The 18,992-nt window shown below is 42.0% G+C and overlaps 2 protein-coding genes across 4 annotated transcripts in view; both read right to left on the bottom strand.

The window, feature by feature from the left end:
* LOC110532374 (pleckstrin homology domain-containing family M member 2) overlaps positions 1-11,922 on the bottom strand; it is a 52,912-nt gene extending 40,990 nt beyond the window's left edge. Inside the window, exons 1-4 of one of the 3 annotated variants that reach the window (XM_021616223.2) lie at positions 11,082-11,922; positions 10,008-10,114; positions 9,817-9,926; positions 7,701-7,800 (exon numbers count right to left, since the gene is read on the bottom strand). In XM_021616223.2, coding sequence (XP_021471898.2) covers positions 7,701-7,800; positions 9,817-9,926; positions 10,008-10,114; positions 11,082-11,141 — 377 coding nt within the window. In that variant the 5' untranslated portion in view covers positions 11,142-11,922. Of the gene's footprint in view, positions 1-7,700; positions 7,801-9,816; positions 9,941-10,007; positions 10,115-11,081 lie in introns of all 3 variants that reach the window. The other 2 variants (XM_021616224.2, XM_021616225.2) reach the window with 2 other exon arrangements.
* A 364-nt stretch (positions 11,923-12,286) lies between these two features.
* Positions 12,287-16,703, bottom strand: LOC110532373 (dolichyl-diphosphooligosaccharide--protein glycosyltransferase 48 kDa subunit). The gene is made up of 11 exons (XM_021616222.2): positions 16,416-16,703; positions 15,780-15,890; positions 15,579-15,665; positions 14,734-14,837; positions 14,409-14,503; positions 14,212-14,305; positions 13,936-14,084; positions 13,642-13,789; positions 13,307-13,427; positions 13,096-13,202; positions 12,287-12,955 (listed from the first exon to the last, which is right to left on the bottom strand). Exons 1-11 carry the CDS (start codon positions 16,648-16,650, stop codon positions 12,806-12,808), a joined length of 1,401 nt encoding a protein of 466 aa, XP_021471897.1. The 5' UTR covers positions 16,651-16,703; the 3' UTR covers positions 12,287-12,805.
* Positions 16,704-18,992: the final 2,289 nt, after the last annotated feature.

The following is an 18,992-nucleotide window of genomic DNA, read 5'->3' as shown; positions in this document are numbered from 1 at the left end:
ATTTCCAAATGCTGGGTATGGAATTGGTCAAGCGACTCAAGTTGACAATGTGAGCCACAGGTTCAGTAATAATACCAGCTGCTATCTTTTAGAGGTAGGAGGGATCCAGGTTGTCTGGACCTGCAAATTTTTTAGTGTCTCTTGTCTGTAGAGCTTTACAGACCTTAGCATAAGAAACAGGCTCAAAATGTAAATGGTTCACAAGGGCATTTCATTTACAGTAACAGAGCTTACATTAGAAGCCTGAGCTTCTGAGACATTATAAAAAACGTACAGCATGCAGTTGAAGTTTACATACACTTAGGTTGGAGTCATTAAAACTCGCTTTCAACCAATCCACAAATTTCTTGTTATCAAACTATAGTTATGGCAAGTCACTAAGGACATCTACTTTGTGCACAACACAAGTAATTGTTTACAGACAGATTGTTTCACTTATAATTCACTGTATCCCAATTCCAGTGGGTCAGAGGTTTACATACACTAAGTTGACTGTGCCTTTAAACAGCTTGGAAAATTCCAGAAAATGATGTCATGGCTTTAGAAGCTTCTGATAGGCTAATTGACATCGTTTGAATCAATTTGAGGTGTACCTGTAGATGTATTTCAAGGCCTACTTTCAAACTCAGTGCCTCTTTGCTTGACATCATGGGAAAATCAAAAGAAATCAGCCAAGACCTCAGAAAATAAATTGTAGACCTCAACAAGTCTGGTTCATCCCTTGGGAGCAATTTCCAAATGCCTGAAGGTACCACGTTCATCTGTACAAACAATAGTACACAAGTATAAACACCATGGGACCACGCAGCTGTCATACTGCTCAAGAAGGAGACATGTTCTGTCTATGTTACAGATACAGGTATCCTGTGTATGTGTATACTGTGTTATTTTCTCTCCTTCTCCCCTCACAGGTGAAAATCATCACTCCCCAATCAGTCACCAATCCAATCATCAATCAGAAGACACACCTCCTCCTGTTTCCTACCCTATCACAGTTCCTTTCCCTTGGTTTAAAAACCCCATCAGTTGTTTACTCTAGAGCGCAATCTCTCTGTAAATGCCATGTCTGTAGGTCTCTGTGTTTTACTCTCTGTGTCTTAACCTCTCTTTTGTTTGAGCACCTCCATAGCACTTTGTCATCACCTGTGGGTATTGTTTTGGGGGTGCTTTGATGCAGGAGGGACTGGTGCACTTCACAAAATAGACAGCATCATGAGGGGAAATTATGTGGATATATTGAAGTATCTCAAGACATCAGTCAGGACGTTAAAGCTTGGTCACAAATGGGTCTTCCAAATGGACAATGACCCCAAGCATACTTCCAAAGTTGTGGCAAAATGGCTTAAGGACAACCAAGTCAAGGTATTGGAGTGGCCATCAAAGCCCTGACCTCATTCCTATAGAAAATGTGTGGTCAGAACTGAAAAAGCGTGTGAGAGCAAAGAGGCCTTACTAACCTGTCTGTTACACCAGCTATGTCAGGAGGAACGGGCGAAAATAGACCCAACCTATTGTGGGAAGCTTGTTGAAGGCTACCCGAAACGTTTGACCCAAGTTAAACAATCTAAAGGCAATGCTACCAAATACTAATTGAGTGTATGTAATCTTCTGACCCACTGGGAATGTGATGAAAGAAATAAAAGCTGAAATAATTCTCACTATTATTCTGACATTTCACATTCTTAAAATAAAGTGGTGATCCTAACTGATCTAAGACAGGCAATTTATACAAGGATTAAATGTCAGGAATTGTGAAAAACTGAGTTTAAATGTATTTGGCTAAGGTGTATGTAACTTCAACTGTACATGAATTGCTTGTTAACCCCTACAATATGGGTTTTATCCTTCACTTTATTAGAATCCATCATTAATTGGTCAGGAAGGCCAGAGGAAACATTAGAACCTGACATTGATTTAAAATCCAATTTTATTTGTCACATGCATCTTACAGTGAAATGCTTTCAAGCCCTTAACCAACAATGCAGTTTAAATAAAAAGTAACATAATTAAAGAGCAGCAGTAAAATAACAATAGCGAGGCTATATATAGGGGGTACCAGTACAGAGTCAATGTGCGGGGGCGCCGGTTAGTCGAGGTAATTGAGTTTGATATGTACATGTAGGTAGAGTTAAAAGTGACTATGCATAGATAATAACAAAGTAGCAGCAGCGTAGGGGGGGGGGGGGGGGGGGGGATGCTGATAGTCTGGGTAGCGATTTGATTAGATGTTCAGGAGTCTTATGGCTTGGTGGTAGAAGCTGTTTAGAAGCCTCTTGGACCTAGACTTGGCGCTCAGGTACCGCTTGCTGTGCAGTAGCAGAGAGAAGTCTGACTTGGGTGGCTGGAGTCTTTAACAAATTTTTAGGGCCTCCCTCTGACAACGCCTAGTATAGAGGTCCTGGATGGCAGGAAGCTTGGCCGCAGTCATGTACTGGGCTGCATGTACTACCCTCTGCCTTGCGGTCAGAGGGCGAGCAGTTGCCATACCAGGCAGTGATGCAACCAGTCACGATGCTATCGATGGTGCAGCTGTAAAACCTTTTGAGGATCTGAGGACCATTGCCAAATCTTTTCAGTCTCCTGAGGGGGAATAGGTTTGTGTGTTTGGACCATGTTAGTTTGTTGGTGATGTGGATGCCAAGGAACTTGAAGCTGTCAACCTGCTCAACTACAGCCCCGTTGATGAGAATGAGAGCGTGTTCAGTCCTCCTTTTCCTGTAGTCCACAATCATCTCCTTTATCTTGATCACGTTGAGGGAGAGGTTGTTGTCCTTGTACCACACAGTCAGGTCTCTGACCTCCTCCCTATAGGCTGTCTCGTTGTTGATCAAGCCTACCACCGTTGTGTCATCGGCAAACTTAATGATGGTGTTGGAGTCGTGCCTGGCCGTGCAGTCATGAGTGAACAGGGACTACAGGAGGGGGCTGAGCACGCACGCCTGAAGGGCCCCCGTGTTGAGGATCAGCGTGGCAGATGTGTTGTTACCTACCCTTACCACCTAGGGGCGGCACGTCAGGAAGTCCAGGATCCAGTTGCAGTCAGAGGTGTTTAGTCCCAGTGTCCATAGCTTAGTGATCAGCTTTGAAGGCACTATGGTGTTGAACGCTGAGCTGTAGTCAATGAATAGCATTCTCACATCGGTGTTCCTTTTGTCCAGGCGGGAAAGGGCAGTGTGGAGTGCAATAGAGATTGTATCATCTGTGGATCTGTTGGGGTAGTATGCAAACTGAGTGGGTCTAGGGTTTCTGGGATAATGGTGTTGATGTGAGCCATGACCAACCTTTCAAAGTACTTCATGGCGACAGATGTGAGTGCTATGGGTCAGTGGTCATTTAGGCAGGTTACCTTCGTGATCTTGGGCACAGGGACTATGGTGGTCTGCTTGAAACTGGTTGGTATTACAGACAGGGAGAGGTTGAAAATGTCATTGAAGACACTTGCCAGTTGGTCAGTGCATGCTCGCAGTACACGTCCTGGTAATCCATCTGGCCCGGTGAATGTTGACCTGTTTAAAAAGGTCTTATATCGGCTGCGGAGAGCAGTTTTTCAGTTACCTGAAAACCCTTCCACTGATTCTAAATGTATTCAAAGTGACATGCTTATCACAGATGGACAGAAATTTCTTATAGAAATAGTCCCAGGCAGTGTCAACATCGGGAATCAGACATGTCAATATTAAATGGTACAGATCATGTCAGAACGCTTGCTCATAAAACTGTCTAAAATATATTTTACAAATATAACAGGGTTTGGCTTTGGTCATGTATTTCTAACACAAGCAATTGGACAATGATCATTGACATCATTACAGAATATCCCAGTCGATCCGGTACTGGTACTCCCTGTATTTGCATGTACAGTGCATTCGGAAAGTATCATGCATCATGCTGTGGGGATGTTTTTCAGCGGCAAGGACTGGGATACTGGTCAGCATCAAGGCAAAGATGAACGGAGCAAAGTACAGAGAGATCCATGATGAAAACCTGCTCCAGAGCGCTCAGAACCTCAGACGGGGGGCAAAGGTTTACCTTCCAAAAGGACAACAACCCTAAGCACACAACCAAGAAAACACGAGTTGCTTCAGGACAAGTCTCTGAATGTCCTTGAGTGACCCAGCCAGAGCCCGGACTTGAACCTGATCCAACATCTCTGGAGAGCCCTGAACATAACTGTGCAGTAACGCTCCCCATCCAAACTGACAGTGCTTGAGAGGATCTGCAGAGAATGGGAGAATCTCCCCAAATACAGGTGTGCCAAGCTTGTAGCGTACCCATACCCAAGAAGAATCGAGGCTGTAATCGCTGCCAAGGGTGCTTCAACAAAGTACTGAGTAAAGGGTCTGAATACTTATGTAAATGTGAGGGGGGGGGGGGGGGGTTGTGTAGATTGATGGGGAAAAAAACAAATCAATTTTAGAATAAGGCTGGTAACGTCAAGGGGTCTGAATTCTGCACTCACTGTATGTATGTATGTATGTATGTATGTACGTACAGTGGGGCAAAAAAGTATTTAGTCAGCCACCAATTGTGCAAATTCTCCCACTTAACCTGTTAGAGCTCTAGGGGCGCTATTTCATTTTTGGATAAAAAACGTTCCCGTTTTAAGCGCGATATTTTGTCACGAAAAGATGCTCGACTATGCATACAGTTTTGGAAAGAAAACACTCAAGTCTCAGAATCTGCAAAGATTTTGTCTGTAAGTGCCCCAGAACTCATTCTACAGGCGAAACCAAGATGATGCATCACCCAGGAATTAGCAGAATTTCTGAAGCTCTGTTTTCCATTCTCTCCTTATATGGCTGTGATTGCGCAACGAATGAGCCTACACTTTCTGTCGTTCGCCCAAGGTCTTAGCAGCATTGTGACGTATTTGTAGGCATATCATTGGAAGATTGACCATAAGAGACTACATTTTCCAAGTGTCCGCCTGGTGTCCTGCGTCGAATTCGGTGCGCAATTGCCAGCTGCTTCTACTTTACCATTTGATTCAGGGGAGAAAGCATGTGTCCAAGAACGATGTATCAATGAAGAGATATGTGAAAAACACCTTGATTGATTCTAAACAACGTTTGCCATGTTTTCAGTCGATATTATGGAGTTAATTTGGAAAAAAGTTTGTTTTGAGGACTGAATTTTCGGATTTTTTTTGGTAGCCAAATGTGATGTATAAAACGGAGCTATTTCTAATACACAAGGAATCTTTTTGGAAAAACTGAGCATCTGCTATCTAACTGAGAGTATCCTCATTGAAAACATCAGAAGTTCTTCACAGGTAAATGATTTTATTTGAAGGCTTTTATGTTTTTGTTAATGTTGCGTGCTGGATGCTAATGCTAACGCTAAATGCTAACGCGAAATGCTAACGCTAGCTAGCTACTTTTACACAAATGATTGTTTTCCTATGGTTGAGAAGCATATTTTGAAAATCTGAGATGACAGTGTTGTTTACAAAAGGCTAAGCTTGAGAGATGGCATATTTATTTCATTTCATTTGCGATTTTCATAAATAGTTAACGTTGTGTTATGCTAATGAGCTTGCTGATAGATTTACACAATCCTGGATACAGGGGTTTTTTCATAGCTAAACGTGACGCAGAAAACAGAGCGATTTGTCCTAAACAAATAATCTTTCAGGAAAAACTGAACATTTGCTATCTGAGAGTCTCCTCATTGAAAACATCTGAAGTTCTTCAAAGGTAAATGATTTTATTTGAATGCTTTTCTGTTTTTTTGTGTAAATGTTGCCAGCTGAATGCTAATGCTAAATGCTACGTTAGCCATCAATACTGTTACACAAATGCTTGTTTTGCAATGGTTGAGAAGCATATTTTGAAAATCTGAGATGACAGTGTTGTTAACAAAAGGCTAAGCTTGAGAGCTAGCATATTTATTTCATTTCATTTGCGATTTTAATGAATAGTTAACGTTGCGTTATGGTAATGAGCTTGAGTCTGTATTCACGATCCCGGATCCGGGATGGGGAGATCAGAAAGGTTAAAAAGATGACGCTTGTAATTTTCATCATAGGTACACTTCAACTATGACAGACAAAATGAGGGGGAAAAAAATCCAGAAAATCACATTGTAGGATTTTTAATGAATTTATTTGCAAATTATGGTGGAAAATAAGTATTTGGTCACCTACAAACAAGCAAGATTTCTGGCTCTCACAGACCTGTAACTTTTTCTTTAAGAGGCTCCTCTGTCCTCCACTCGTTACCTGTATTAATGGCACCTGTTTGAACTTGTTATCAGTATAAAAGACACCTGTCCACAACCTCATACAGTCACACTCCAAACTCCACTATGGCCAAGACCAAAGAGCTGTCAAAGGACACCAGAAACAAAATTGTAGACCTGCACCAGGCTGGGAAGACTGAATCTGCAATAGGTAAGCAGATTGGTTTGAAGAAATCAACTGTGGGAGCAATTATTAGGAAATGGAAGACATACAAAACCACTGATAATCTCCCTCGATCTGGGGCTCCACGCAAGATCTCACCCCGTGGGGTCAAAATTATCACAAGAACAGTGAGCAAAAATCCCAGAACCACACGGGGGGACCTAGTGAATGACCTGCAGAGAGCTGGGACCAAAGTAACAAAGCCTACCATCAGTAACACACTACGCCGCCAGGGACTCAAATCCAGCAGTGCCAGACATGCCCCCCTGCTTACGCCAGTACATGTCCAGGCCCGTCTGAAGTTTGCTAGAGAGCATTTGGATGATCCAGAAGAAGATAGGGAGAATGTCATATGGTCAGATGAAACCAAAATATAACTTTTTGGTAAACTCAACTCGTCGTGTTTAGAGGACAAAGAATGCTGAGTTGCATCCAAAGAACACCATACCTACTGTGAAGCATGGGGGTGGAAACATCATGCTTTGGGGCTGTTTTTCTGCAAAGGGACCAGGACGACTGATCCGTGTAAAGGAAAGAATGAATGGGGCGTGAGATTGAGTGAAAACCTCCTTCCATCAGCAAGAGCATTGAAGATGAAACGTGGCTGGGTCTTTCAGCATGACAATGATCCCAAACACACCGCCCGGGCAACGAAGGAGTGGCTTCGTAAGAAGCATTTCAAGGTCCTGGAGTGGCCTAGCCAGTCTCCAGATCTCAACCCCATAGAAAATCTTTGGAGGGAGTTGAAAGTCCATGTTGCCCAGCAACAGCCCCAAAACATTACTGCTCTAGAGGAGATATGCATGGAGGAATGGGCCAAAATACCAGCAACAGTGTGTGAAAACCTTGTGAAGACTTACAAAAAACATTTGACCTCTGTCATTGCCAACAAAGGGTATATAACAAAGTATTGAGAAACTTTTGTTATTGACCAAATACTTATTTTCCACCATAATTTGCAAATAAATTCATAGTTGAAGTGTACCTATGATGAAAATTACAGGCCTCATCTTTTTAAGTGGGATAACTTTCACAATTGGTGGCTGACTAAATACTTTTTTGCCCCACTGTGTGTGTGTGTGTGTGTGTGTGTGTATGCATGCATATCTTAAATATTTTATTTTCTTAATCCTTGTGTTACTATTTTTATTATCTTTTGATTCTGCATAGTTGGGACAGGCTCGTAGGCAAGCATTTTATAGTAAAGTCTACACCCGTTGTATTCGGTGCATGTGACAATTATATTTGATTTTAGTCTAAATGGATAATTTAGGGCTCTTTCGGTCAGAACACTCACTTGAAGTAATACTTCTGCAGCAATCCTTGGTTCTCTTGGAAGAGACGGAGATAGCTTTCTAAGGAGCTCTCACTCAGTGCTAGGTATAGCCAGGCACGACCTGCATAGAAAATAAATATAAACAAGGGACAAACATGGGCATATGTAGGTCATACAGTGCCTTGCGAAAGTATTCGGCCCCCTTGAACTTTGCGACCTTTTGCCACATTTCAGGCTTCAAACATAAAGATATAAAACTATTTTTTTGTGAAGAATCAACAACAAGTGGGACACAATCATGAGGTGGAACGACATTTATTGGATATTTCAAACTTTTTTAACAAATCAAAAACTGAAAAATTGGGCGTGCAAAATTATTCAGCCCCCTTAAGTTAATACTTTGTAGCGCCACCTTTTGCTGCGATTACAGCTGTAAGTCGCTTGGGGTATGTCTATCAGTTTTGCACATCGAGAGACTGACATTTTTTCCCATTCCTCCTTGCAAAACAGCTCGAGCTCAGTGAGGTTGGATGGAGAGCATTTGTGAACAGCAGTTTTCAGTTCTTTCCACAGATTCTCGATTGGATTCAGGTCTGGACTTTGACTTGGCCATTCTAACACCTGGATATGTTTATTTTTGAACCATTCCATTGTAGATTTTGCTTTATGTTTTGGATCATTGTCTTGTTGGAAGACAAATCTCCGTCCTAGTCTCAGGTCTTTTGCAGACTCCATCAGGTTTTCTTCCAGAATGGTCCTGTATTTGGCTCCATCCATCTTCCCATCAATTTTAACCATCTTCCCTGTCCCTGCTGAAGAAAAGCAGGCCCAAACCATGATGCTGCCACCACCATGTTTGACAGTGGGGATGGTGTGTTCAGCTATGTTGCTTTTACGCCAAACATAACGTCTTGCATTGTTGCCAAAAAGTTCAATTTTGGTTTCATCTGACCAGAGCACCTTCTTCCACATGTTTGGTGTCTCCCCCAGGTGGCTTGTGGCAAACTTTAAATCTTTAAGAAATGACTTTCTTCTTGCCACTCTTCCATAAAGGCCAGATTTGTGCAATATACGACTGGTTGTTGTCCTATGGACAGAGTCTCCCACCTCAGCTGTAGATCTCTGCAGTTCATCCAGAGTGATCATGGGCCTCTTGGCTGCATCTTTAATCAGTCTTCTCCTTGTATGACCTGAAAGTTTAGAGGGACGGCCAGGTCTTGGTAGATTTGCAGTGGTCTGATACTCCTTCCATTTCAATATTATCGCTTGCACAGTGCTCCTTGGGATGTTTAAAGCTTGGGAAATCTTTTTGTATCCAAATCCGGCTTTAAACTTCTTCACAACAGTATCTCGGACCTGCCTGGTGTGTTCCTTGTTCTTCATGATGCTCTCTGCGCTTTTAACGGACCTCTGAGACTATCACAGTGCAGGTGCATTTATACGGAGACTTGATTACACACAGGTGGATTGTATTTATCATCATTAGTCATTTAGGTCAACATTGGATCATTCAGAGATCCTCACTGAACTTCTGGAGAGAGTTTGCTGCACTGAAAGTAAAGGGGCTGAATAATTTAGCACGCCCAATTTTTCAGTTTTTGATTTGTTAAAAAAGTTTGAAATATCCAATAACTGTCGTTCCACTTCATGATTGTGTCCCACTTGTTGATTCTTCACAAAAAAACAGTTTTATATTTTTATGTTTGAAGCCTGAAATGTGGCAAAAGGTCGCAAAGTTCAAGGGGGCCGAATACTTTCGCAAGGCACTGTATTTACTAGTACCATGTATTATTTATTTCCTGCCTGAACTTGCAAATAAGTAGGCCTGCAAAGAAACTTCTGTAAAAAGAGAAACATATGTGCAAACACCAATGGTAATTACTGTAATCCTGACCTCAAATAACAACATCATCATGCTACATTTCTGGCATGTGGCACAAGAGGAACTTACAATTGGCAAACCACTGGCTAACATATGTCATTCCTTTTATCACAGTAAATGTAGGTGTATGAATTGATTGACAGAAATGGCATGTATGTATTAACTGCTGTGAAACGTTTGTTTCTCAAGTTGCCCACAAGACTGACCATGAATGTGGATGTGTGCGTAAGAAAGCAGTAAAAATTGTGTTCTTACTTCGCCCAAGGTTGGTTGCTATGTGCTGGAGCTCGTCTACCTGCCGGACCACTTCCCTGCGGGTGAAGTGTAGAACCAGTACCCAGTAACCTGAGGAGATATCCTGCAGCCTGCAATGCACAGACTATGAGAATTGAACTGAGTTAGGATGTATTAAAGTACTGAGCAGATTTGGCTCTCAGTCTTCTTACCCATAGAGTAGAGCATGGTCAAGGTGCTCGCACAGTCGCTGTAGGACCCGGTCGTGATTCCGGATGGCTGGAGTTTCATCCTCACAGGCAGCAAAGTAACTCTGCAACTGCAGTCAGAGCACAAAACATATGGAGCTGACAAGAGTACTAGGCCCACAGCCAAACTAGAAATATAGGGATATCTTCTTCATGAGATGTTGAGAGGAGTCCCTCAGTGCCAGATATCTGCAAGCATGGAGCCTGAAATTGGATAATTGCTACTGTACATCTGATCCACTAAATGGTATTACTATGACTGGCTTTAAATCAGACTTTTGTTCATAACCCCTGAAAAGACTAGTTTAACAGGACTGACTGAATATAAAGGAATGTGGGATCTTAAATTCCCGTCACCTGATGACAATCATGTGACTGGGAACAGGAACAAACTGAATATAAACTGGAGAGGACTTGAAAATCATACCAGGCAAGGTCTATTGAAGCACTGTCAGTCTGGCACAGTGCAAATACTTTGGAAGGATGGGACTGAACGTTAACTGTACAGGTGTATGCAAAGGATGAACATCAACAAACATTCAACCAGGGTTTAGCTTAATTGATTATAATTGATTAAGTAACCCAGAAGTCAAATTGAATGTGGTCACAGTATGCGGAACTATGCCTATATTAAGCAAGCATATTGAAATGTGTTTGGAAAATAAGCAACAAAAGTTATTTTAGCCTTCAAAAATAGACCTAGCTAACCGAGGGTTGTTGAATTGGCCGTGACTCAGAATTTTAGAAGCAAGAAAGTGTTTGTTTACATGACAGCATTAGCGAATACAACACAGTGTCAGCTAAGTTAGCAAGACAAAACACCCATGACATTACAAACGTAATCCATGTGTTTAACGTTAGCTAAACAATCTTCAAAGACCTCACAGATAGTCAGCAACTGTTTTCTACGATGAGTCAGGCCCACCTATCATGGCAAGCAGGGTAATACTGGTGTTTACCGTCTTCAAATAAGTTAGCTGATCTTACTAACATGACTTTGAGCTAACGGTATGTGTATAGACTTGGTATCAGTCTTACCTTCTTGACAGACGAAGAAATGTTTTCCAATATTCGGTCCTTGACTTTGAGTTGATCCATCACTGACTGGTCTCCTTGGCTGCCTGCAGCTGTCAGCTGATTTCCAGGGGTCTCAATGTGGTCTGCTGTCGATGTTCTCAAAGCTAGCCAGCCATATATTTTCAACACTGATAATTGGCTAGCGAAGCGAACAACATATCAAACAAAGAGCTGGCTAGGTAATGTAACAACTAGCATAAGACAACATGGCCATGGCTAATAACGTTGACTGGCAACGTCGTCCTCCCTCATACTAGTCCTCCTACTAAGGTTCGAGTGGCTAACGTCGTTAGTCAACCGAACTGGCCAGCACGTTAGTTGGCGTCAGCGATAGTAGGGAGTAAATATCCTGCTGTCGTAGCCGGTAACTTTTACTTTTTGTAGTTAGTTAGCACTCAACTTGTTTAAACTTATGTTGTAGTTCAACTTTATGATGTAAAATGTAGAAACCATGACCAAGTTAACAAGCTCGATGTTTAGTCCGGAGGAATATATTCAAGACAATGCTAACCCAGTCTCTAAAGCCAGAGGTGCAACATCGCGAGGCTTCCGGGAACGCTTGCGAAACAGAGCAAGCAGAACAGACCGGGGTTTCTGATTTAACAATTCAATTACAGAAGTGAAAGGGTATTCTATAGTTAATTTTCTATAAATGTCAATACACAACCTAGATTCGAGCCCACGTCTTAAGTAATTGAACATGTTATTACTCCAACCTCGTGAAATTGACACGTTTTCCTTTGTCAAAAATTACTTTATATCGAAGGAGTGCCTTTAAGTCGACGCCCAGCACGTGCGCATTCCGGCGCGAGAACATCATTAGAGCCGAAGTGTTTCTGCGCATGAGCTTAGCTACCCAACGTCGCCATGACATGGCCTAGAAGCGTGATCGGGTATCTCCATTTGGGAAGCAATTTCTGCCCATCTTCATACTGTACTGTCTATGGTTAAATTTAGCAGCTAGCCATTTGAAGTTATAGAATTGACTGATAAGTCACCAAATGCCTGTCAAAGAGCTCGTGACCCACGAACATCACCTCCAACAAATGTGGGTAACTGATTTTTTTTTGCTGTAGTTTGTCTTTTAAAAAAAAACTACATGTTCTCTACCCTATCCAGCTCAATGATTTATATATACACATAATTGATCACAATTAAGACTTCAACAGAGTGGAATGTCAACATTTTATTGTAGTTTAAGGATTTATGTAACGTTTGTTGCAAACATGTTAGTGTTTCTATTGGCAAGACTATTTGATCAGACAAAACAAAAATATTCAGTGCATGTACTGCATCAAGACGTTTTTATCCTCATACAAGGGGGTGGGAAAAACATACATTCATGGGATTTTTCCAAACAAGTGTTCCATCTGTTATTGAGATCGTGAAGCAACCATATCCAATTGCTGACTGAATTCAGAGATGTGTAAAATAAATCACTCAAATTATCTGTGCACAAGTGTATTATTTTCAGAATTACAAAAAATCTCAGTTTGCCTGCAAAGCCCTCATTAAATTCCCCCACAACCAATAGAGAAGCAACATGTTCAATTCTCACCAACTCTTCTTGCAGACTCTGCCAGATGATTTAAGCAACCAAGAACCTTCACCCCAATAAGGCAAATTCTTAATCTACCACCCCTCCCTCCTAATTTAATAAGCTTTTCTGGAAACGTTTCATCTCCCTAGTCTGATTTCTCCTTTTCTTTCATGTGAAGGAAGACTATGCTGAAGACAAAGAGTCCTCCCATCATGGAGAAGACACTGGCGTAATAAGGGAATGCTGAGGGGATGAAGCGCTCATACTGCGTGTGCTGCAGAGGACGCACCGACACCTATGGGAGAGGACATGTATACATTAGCAATTGAGTACTATACTTTGTTTGCTTATAGTGTGACACGTACAATGAATTAGCTGGTGTAGCCCTTGATATACTCAAGAGCCTTCCATTTCAAAACATGACAGTTCCCTCACCTGAGTAGAGGAGTACAGGTGTGTGTAGCCTAGCCTGTTGTAGTCCACCTTGAACTGGAAAACTCCATACACGTCAGGCAACTTGAACTGGACGCTGTATTTATCTCCTATTCAGGTAAATATAATTATTTGATTGACATCAAACTGTTCAATCAATTTCCACAATGTAAATAATCATGAAAATAAAGAGTAATCTCTGAAATGTTCATACCATTTTTCTTGAGGTAGGTCCTGACGAAGGGGTCGATTCTCACAAACTCCAACTGGATGTCTTCCCCATCAAACGGAATCCAGCTGCCCTCGGACAGCATCTCAATTACAACGCTGTACTCCTGTGTCGGAGGAAAAGGACAGAAACAACATAATGGCCACAGTTCATGGAGTAAAAAAACAAAAATATTCATGCCTTTTTTCATTTGCATTAGCTAAATTGGCATATTTTCACATTTGAATGTGTCGTTAAATAAGAAAAATAACTAAATACTGTCATAATGGACAGCAAAAATGTCTTACCACGAGATGTTGATGGATTAAATAGTGACTCACCACAAGGTCTGTGATGGTGTAAGCTGCAGGAGGGGTGCTCTCCCCCACAGGATGATGTGTAACGGCTCCCACTCGGAGTACACCGGCTTCCTTGAACACCCATCGGGACAGAGCCTCGGCTAATTCCATGTTCCCAGTCTGAGCGTACCTACAAGAGATCCAAGACTGGAATTAAAACACAGTTATTCCATTTCTTAAAATATAAAAGGTGATTATTGAACAATGAAAATCAGGATAAAAGTAGGGCAGGCAACTACAGAGCAGATGATGAAAAGCATTATGAGAGAGGGTTACCTCTGGGAGCCAGGTGTGGCCTTCTGAACAGCAGCGTTGAAGAAGGCGTCGCTGAAAAAGTGCAGTGAGCCACTGAATACCACTCGGGCGTTATTCCTGGCCTGGAGCCCAGCGATCAAAAGAGTGTTCTTTCCAACAGCATGGGGGTACTGTCCAGAAAGGAGAGTGTAGTGTCAACCAAAATATAAAGTTTCAGTTATAAACACCATACACACATAAGTTAGTCAAATTTCAAAGGAGAATGTTTGATAAGGAAGGAAACAGTGCTGGTATTACCTGAGAGATGGGTCGGTCAGGGAAGTAGGAGTAGGAGGTGGAGGAGCCAGTCAGAATGTCCAGGACCAGGGGGTTATCTGGGTCTGCCACCATGCTGGAAGAAGGGGAGAGGACAAAAATCCTTTACCATAGAAAAATATGTCCATAGGGGTATAACAACATAATACCAGTGTTCTCAACTGTAATGGTAGACTCACCCAACACCCTTGAAGAGGATGGGTTTGTCACTGGGGTTCCCGACAATAGTGGGAGCCTTCAGAAGATTGTCTGGATCAGCAACAATCAGGGTATGCTAGGGGAAGGAATAGGGGGGAAGTTTACCTCTTATGATTCACTTCATTCGCCTACCTCAAGTGCTCAGCAATTTTAATGGTCTCTTAATACCCATTTCACACCTTTTCTTGAGACTTAACTTGGGAATTCTACATTATTAGACAGAAGTGCATTGACACATGCCCCTGTAAGCAATTGCAAAACCTAATGCTAAAAGGTTTACATTAGAATGTTCTTTATTCTGCTTACCTCACCAGGGTCTGACACATCGTAATGGTGATGATCAATGACAGCAGTCTTCTCCTCATCAAACTCAATTCCACATTCACTGCCTATCTCTCTCAGAGGGTCACCTAGGACAAAGGAGATTACAGGAGAATGGCATTAGTTACTGTGAAACATTCTGACCAAACCGACTCAGTGTGCGCATGTTGTCTATCCCCATCAGACGTGCTCATGACACGCAGGTTTAAATACCAAACCAACTGTAAATGAACTATATTCATTATTGGACAGGTCGAAACACACATGAAACATTCATGGATATTTAGCAAGCTTGCTGTTGCTAGCTAATTTGTCCTGGGAGATAAACATTGGATTGTTATTTTACTTGAAATGCACATGGTCCTTTTTTTCTTTGTAAAATGTTGACCCATTTTGAGTCACAAAATCATGTGTTCTCTACTCTGACAATTAATCCATAGATAAAAGGGGAACCCTAGTTAGTTTTAAAGTTAGTTTTATTTAATTAATCTTCCCTCCTTCATTCTTATTCTTCTGTGGATTCTATATGGCAGTTGGCAACCAACTTTAAGGTGCATTACCACCACCAACTGGACTGGCGTGTGGATCTTGTTCATCTTTCAATCAACCACGTGGGTTAGTATGCTCCTAAAAACCAATGAGTAGATGGGAGAGGCAGGACTTGCAGCGGGTCAAGCGTCTAAAATGGAACCAAGTTTGTTGATGTTTAGATGAAATGATTAAATAACATTTATTTTGCAACATCTTGGTTAGTTTGGTCAGCACGTACATGTTGTAGAAACAACATCTGTGGTTTTTACACAAGTAAGAATAATATATTTTTCACTTACCAATATCAGAGCTTGCAGCAACCAGGACATTGCCTCCACCATCGATAAAGGAAGTGATTGTCTCAACACTGATGTTGCCACCAAAGTCTTAAAAGGATAAAAGTTGCATTAAATATTTAGTACTCTGTTTGTTGTAACAAAAATGATTTGATGCAAGATAAGAAATGTCAAAAATTAGAACTGCAATGTTAGGTAACTAACCTTCCACGGATGGGGAGAAGATGATGAGGTGGTCATAGAGAAATTGGCCATATTTGATCAGGGAAAGAGAAGGATCATCTGCAGTCTTGAATGAAAGGTCAAAGCCACGATCTGCAAAGAGGGACATAGAACTACATCAGCCTGGTGGAAATTGATTTGGAAATAAGTCTGCTAAGTTACTTTGTTTTAAACCATTTTGATGCCCAGGGTGGGTTAACACAGCATTTCTAGTGCATAAAAACAACACACACTTATGCATCATTTTGGGATAAACATCACATGCGCAGTAGGGACTGAAAGAATGTGTATGAAGTAGTAGTACAATCACAGTGCAAAAGCTAACATTCTCAGGTGCCCCGGCCCTTTTTTTTTTTTTTTACCCAAATCAATGCCACATGCCCCAGTAGTGACACCTATTCCTATCCTATGGAACGTTGCGTTGGCAACCTAGCTAGCAAAGATTAGCTAACAAGCTAACGTTAGTGGAGTTACGAGCGCTAACTAAGATAACGTTAGCTTACTAACGGAACGAAAACAAATTAATGAAAACAAATCTTCGTTATGGATAAAAAGAAACGTATAATTGTAACTAGCTAGCTAACAAATGGCTGAGAAAAGAACATGTATTCCTTCCACCTGCCAGACTGCGGAAGAAGATTGCATGGGTATCTCTGATGTTGAGGTTGTCCAACAAAACGAGCGTCTTTCCGTCAGCCAATGCCATGTGCATCATGGACGATATCATCAAGAATAAAATAAAATTGTTTCCCAACAATCTGGATTTTGTCTGACCCATGCTTACAGTGCGTTTTTTTAACAACAAAGTAGAACTGCACCAATTAATTTGCTTGTCTGAGGTCCACTTCGCCATTTTGGAGAAGAAGTCGACGTCAGCGTTCTTCTTCTTCTTTTTAAAATGTGTACTGGCTGATCGCAACCAACCGAAAGGCGCATACACTGCCATCTACTACACTGGAGTGTGTGAGGCCCTATTAATATTTTTGTTGTATCTAGCCCTGTGTTTCCGCCTACTGTTTTTGAGCGTGAATTCGTTCCACTTTGTGACACAAAAGGGAGGGGAAAAATGTCCCTACCATCTAACCCTACACCCATTAAACCTATCCTATCTGATCCGATACTATCGTTCAACACACCTTGTAACTCTTCTGCAGTAAAATCTCATACACCCAAGTACTTCTCTGCAGCTGCCACCACAACATCTATTTTCTGTGATTTACGTTTCCATTTCTGCAGTACAGTTGATATCCATGGCTATGAATGTTAAGGAGCCAACCTTATCGAAACACATTTCATTCCTATCACTCTCTATTGGCCTCAGCCTACTCACAGAGAGCTTCTCAGGATCCCTTACACTGGACCCCTTTTCCTCTGCTACTCTCTTCACTGCCTCAGCATACAACACCTTCTGAACTACTCTGATCCTGGCAACCTCAACCTACCTTTTTCTCACCAGACACTTCTGATCTCCAGGACCATGGGCACCCTTACAGTTAACACACACAGCTTTTCCCACCAATACTACACGTTCCTTTGTCTCATGCCCTCCTGCACACTTCTCACATCTAAGAATCTCCCTCCTACACACGGTTGCAACATTACAATAAGCTTGACACCTAAAGAACCATAATGGCTTCAGAATAAAAACTCTCACGGGATAAGTGACATCCCAACTCGACCAGAGTCCGGTAAAGACTCTGCATCAAAACAGAGCAGGACAGACAGTGTCTTCTCTGCTTCACCACACTCTCCACCGGGTCTGCGTCACACCAAACGGCAGGCGTTGCAGACACCACGAATCTTCCAAATTCAGTTGGTCCTCCTCAACACTTAACATCACTCCAATTGTCATTCCTTTCAATTGCACCCGGATAGCAGAGCAAGTCACAGGTCTTGTCCTGGGACACCTGCTCCTTCAGGATGGAAGACACAAAAAATATATTCACGAATCCACTTCAAGTTACTTTCACCGATTCAACAGTCCCCAACCTCTTCTTCACCCATCCTGATACCACATATAGATCAGCCAGAAGGCAAGGATCCATTCTCTCCAATGTTGTTTCAATCCTAAAAAACAATCTCCTACCAAAGCAATGGTTACCTGCAGATTGACTTGGTGAATGCTTGACCGCCTCGTACTGTCATTTGTCTTCCTGACTATGTTCCCGATGTCTCTATCTAGGGGGTAAAACCTCCTCTGAACATTTCAAGATACAAAGATGGAGATGTGTCTGACTTCAATCACTTTCCTAGCACCAGCCAATGCACATTTTTCAATCTGCATCTCTATCTCTATTACTGGCTAACGGATCTGAGCTGCCTATAAAAGCAAGCAATAATGCAATATCTCTTTGATTAGATAATTGCACAACAGATCTCTGTAAACAGAACAGATCTCTAAGTCAGTCCTAAAAGTAAATTATGTTGACCTGATTGCTCCTGATCTCTCCCACCACAAGATGGTTCTTGTGCTACTCAATCTCAGGAAAGCGTGCAACATATTGTTGGCCCCATGTTTCGTGAGCTGAAATAAAAGATCCCAGAAATGTTCCATAAGCTCAAATTTGTTAACATCCCTGTTGGTGAGCATTTCTCCTTTGCCAAGATAATCCATCAACCTGACAGTTGTGGTATATCAAGAATCTGATTAAACAGCATGATCACTACACAGGTGCACCTTGTGCTGGGGACAGTAAAAGCCTCTCTAAAATAAGCCATTTTGTCACACAACACAATGCCACAGATGTCTCAAGTTTTGAGGGAGCGTGCAATTGGCATACTGACTGCAACGTTGCTTTAGAGAATTTCTCAGTATATCGAACCAGCCTCACAACCACAGACCACGTGTAACCACGCCTACCAAGGACCTCCGCATCTGGTTTCTTCACCTGCATGATTGTCTGAGACCAGCCACCTGGACAGCTGATAAAACTGTGGGTTTGCATAACCAAAGAATCTCTACACAAACTGTCAGAAACCATCTCATGGAAGCTCATCTGCGTGCTCCTCGTCCTCACCAGGGTCTTGACCTGACTGCAGTTCGTTGTTGTAACCGACTTCAGTGGGAAAATGCTCAACTTCGATGGCCACTGGCACGTTGGAAAAGTGTGCTCTTCACGGATGAATCCCGGTTTCAACTGTACCGGGCAGATGGCAGACAGTGTATGACGTCCTGTGTGCTTGATGTCAACATTG

This window comes from Oncorhynchus mykiss, chromosome 9 (assembly GCF_013265735.2).
Source record: "Oncorhynchus mykiss isolate Arlee chromosome 9, USDA_OmykA_1.1, whole genome shotgun sequence".
Lineage (NCBI taxonomy): Eukaryota > Metazoa > Chordata > Actinopteri > Salmoniformes > Salmonidae > Oncorhynchus > Oncorhynchus mykiss.
Note: the sequence above shows the minus strand (reverse complement) of the source record. Positions and strands in the feature narration are given on the sequence as shown.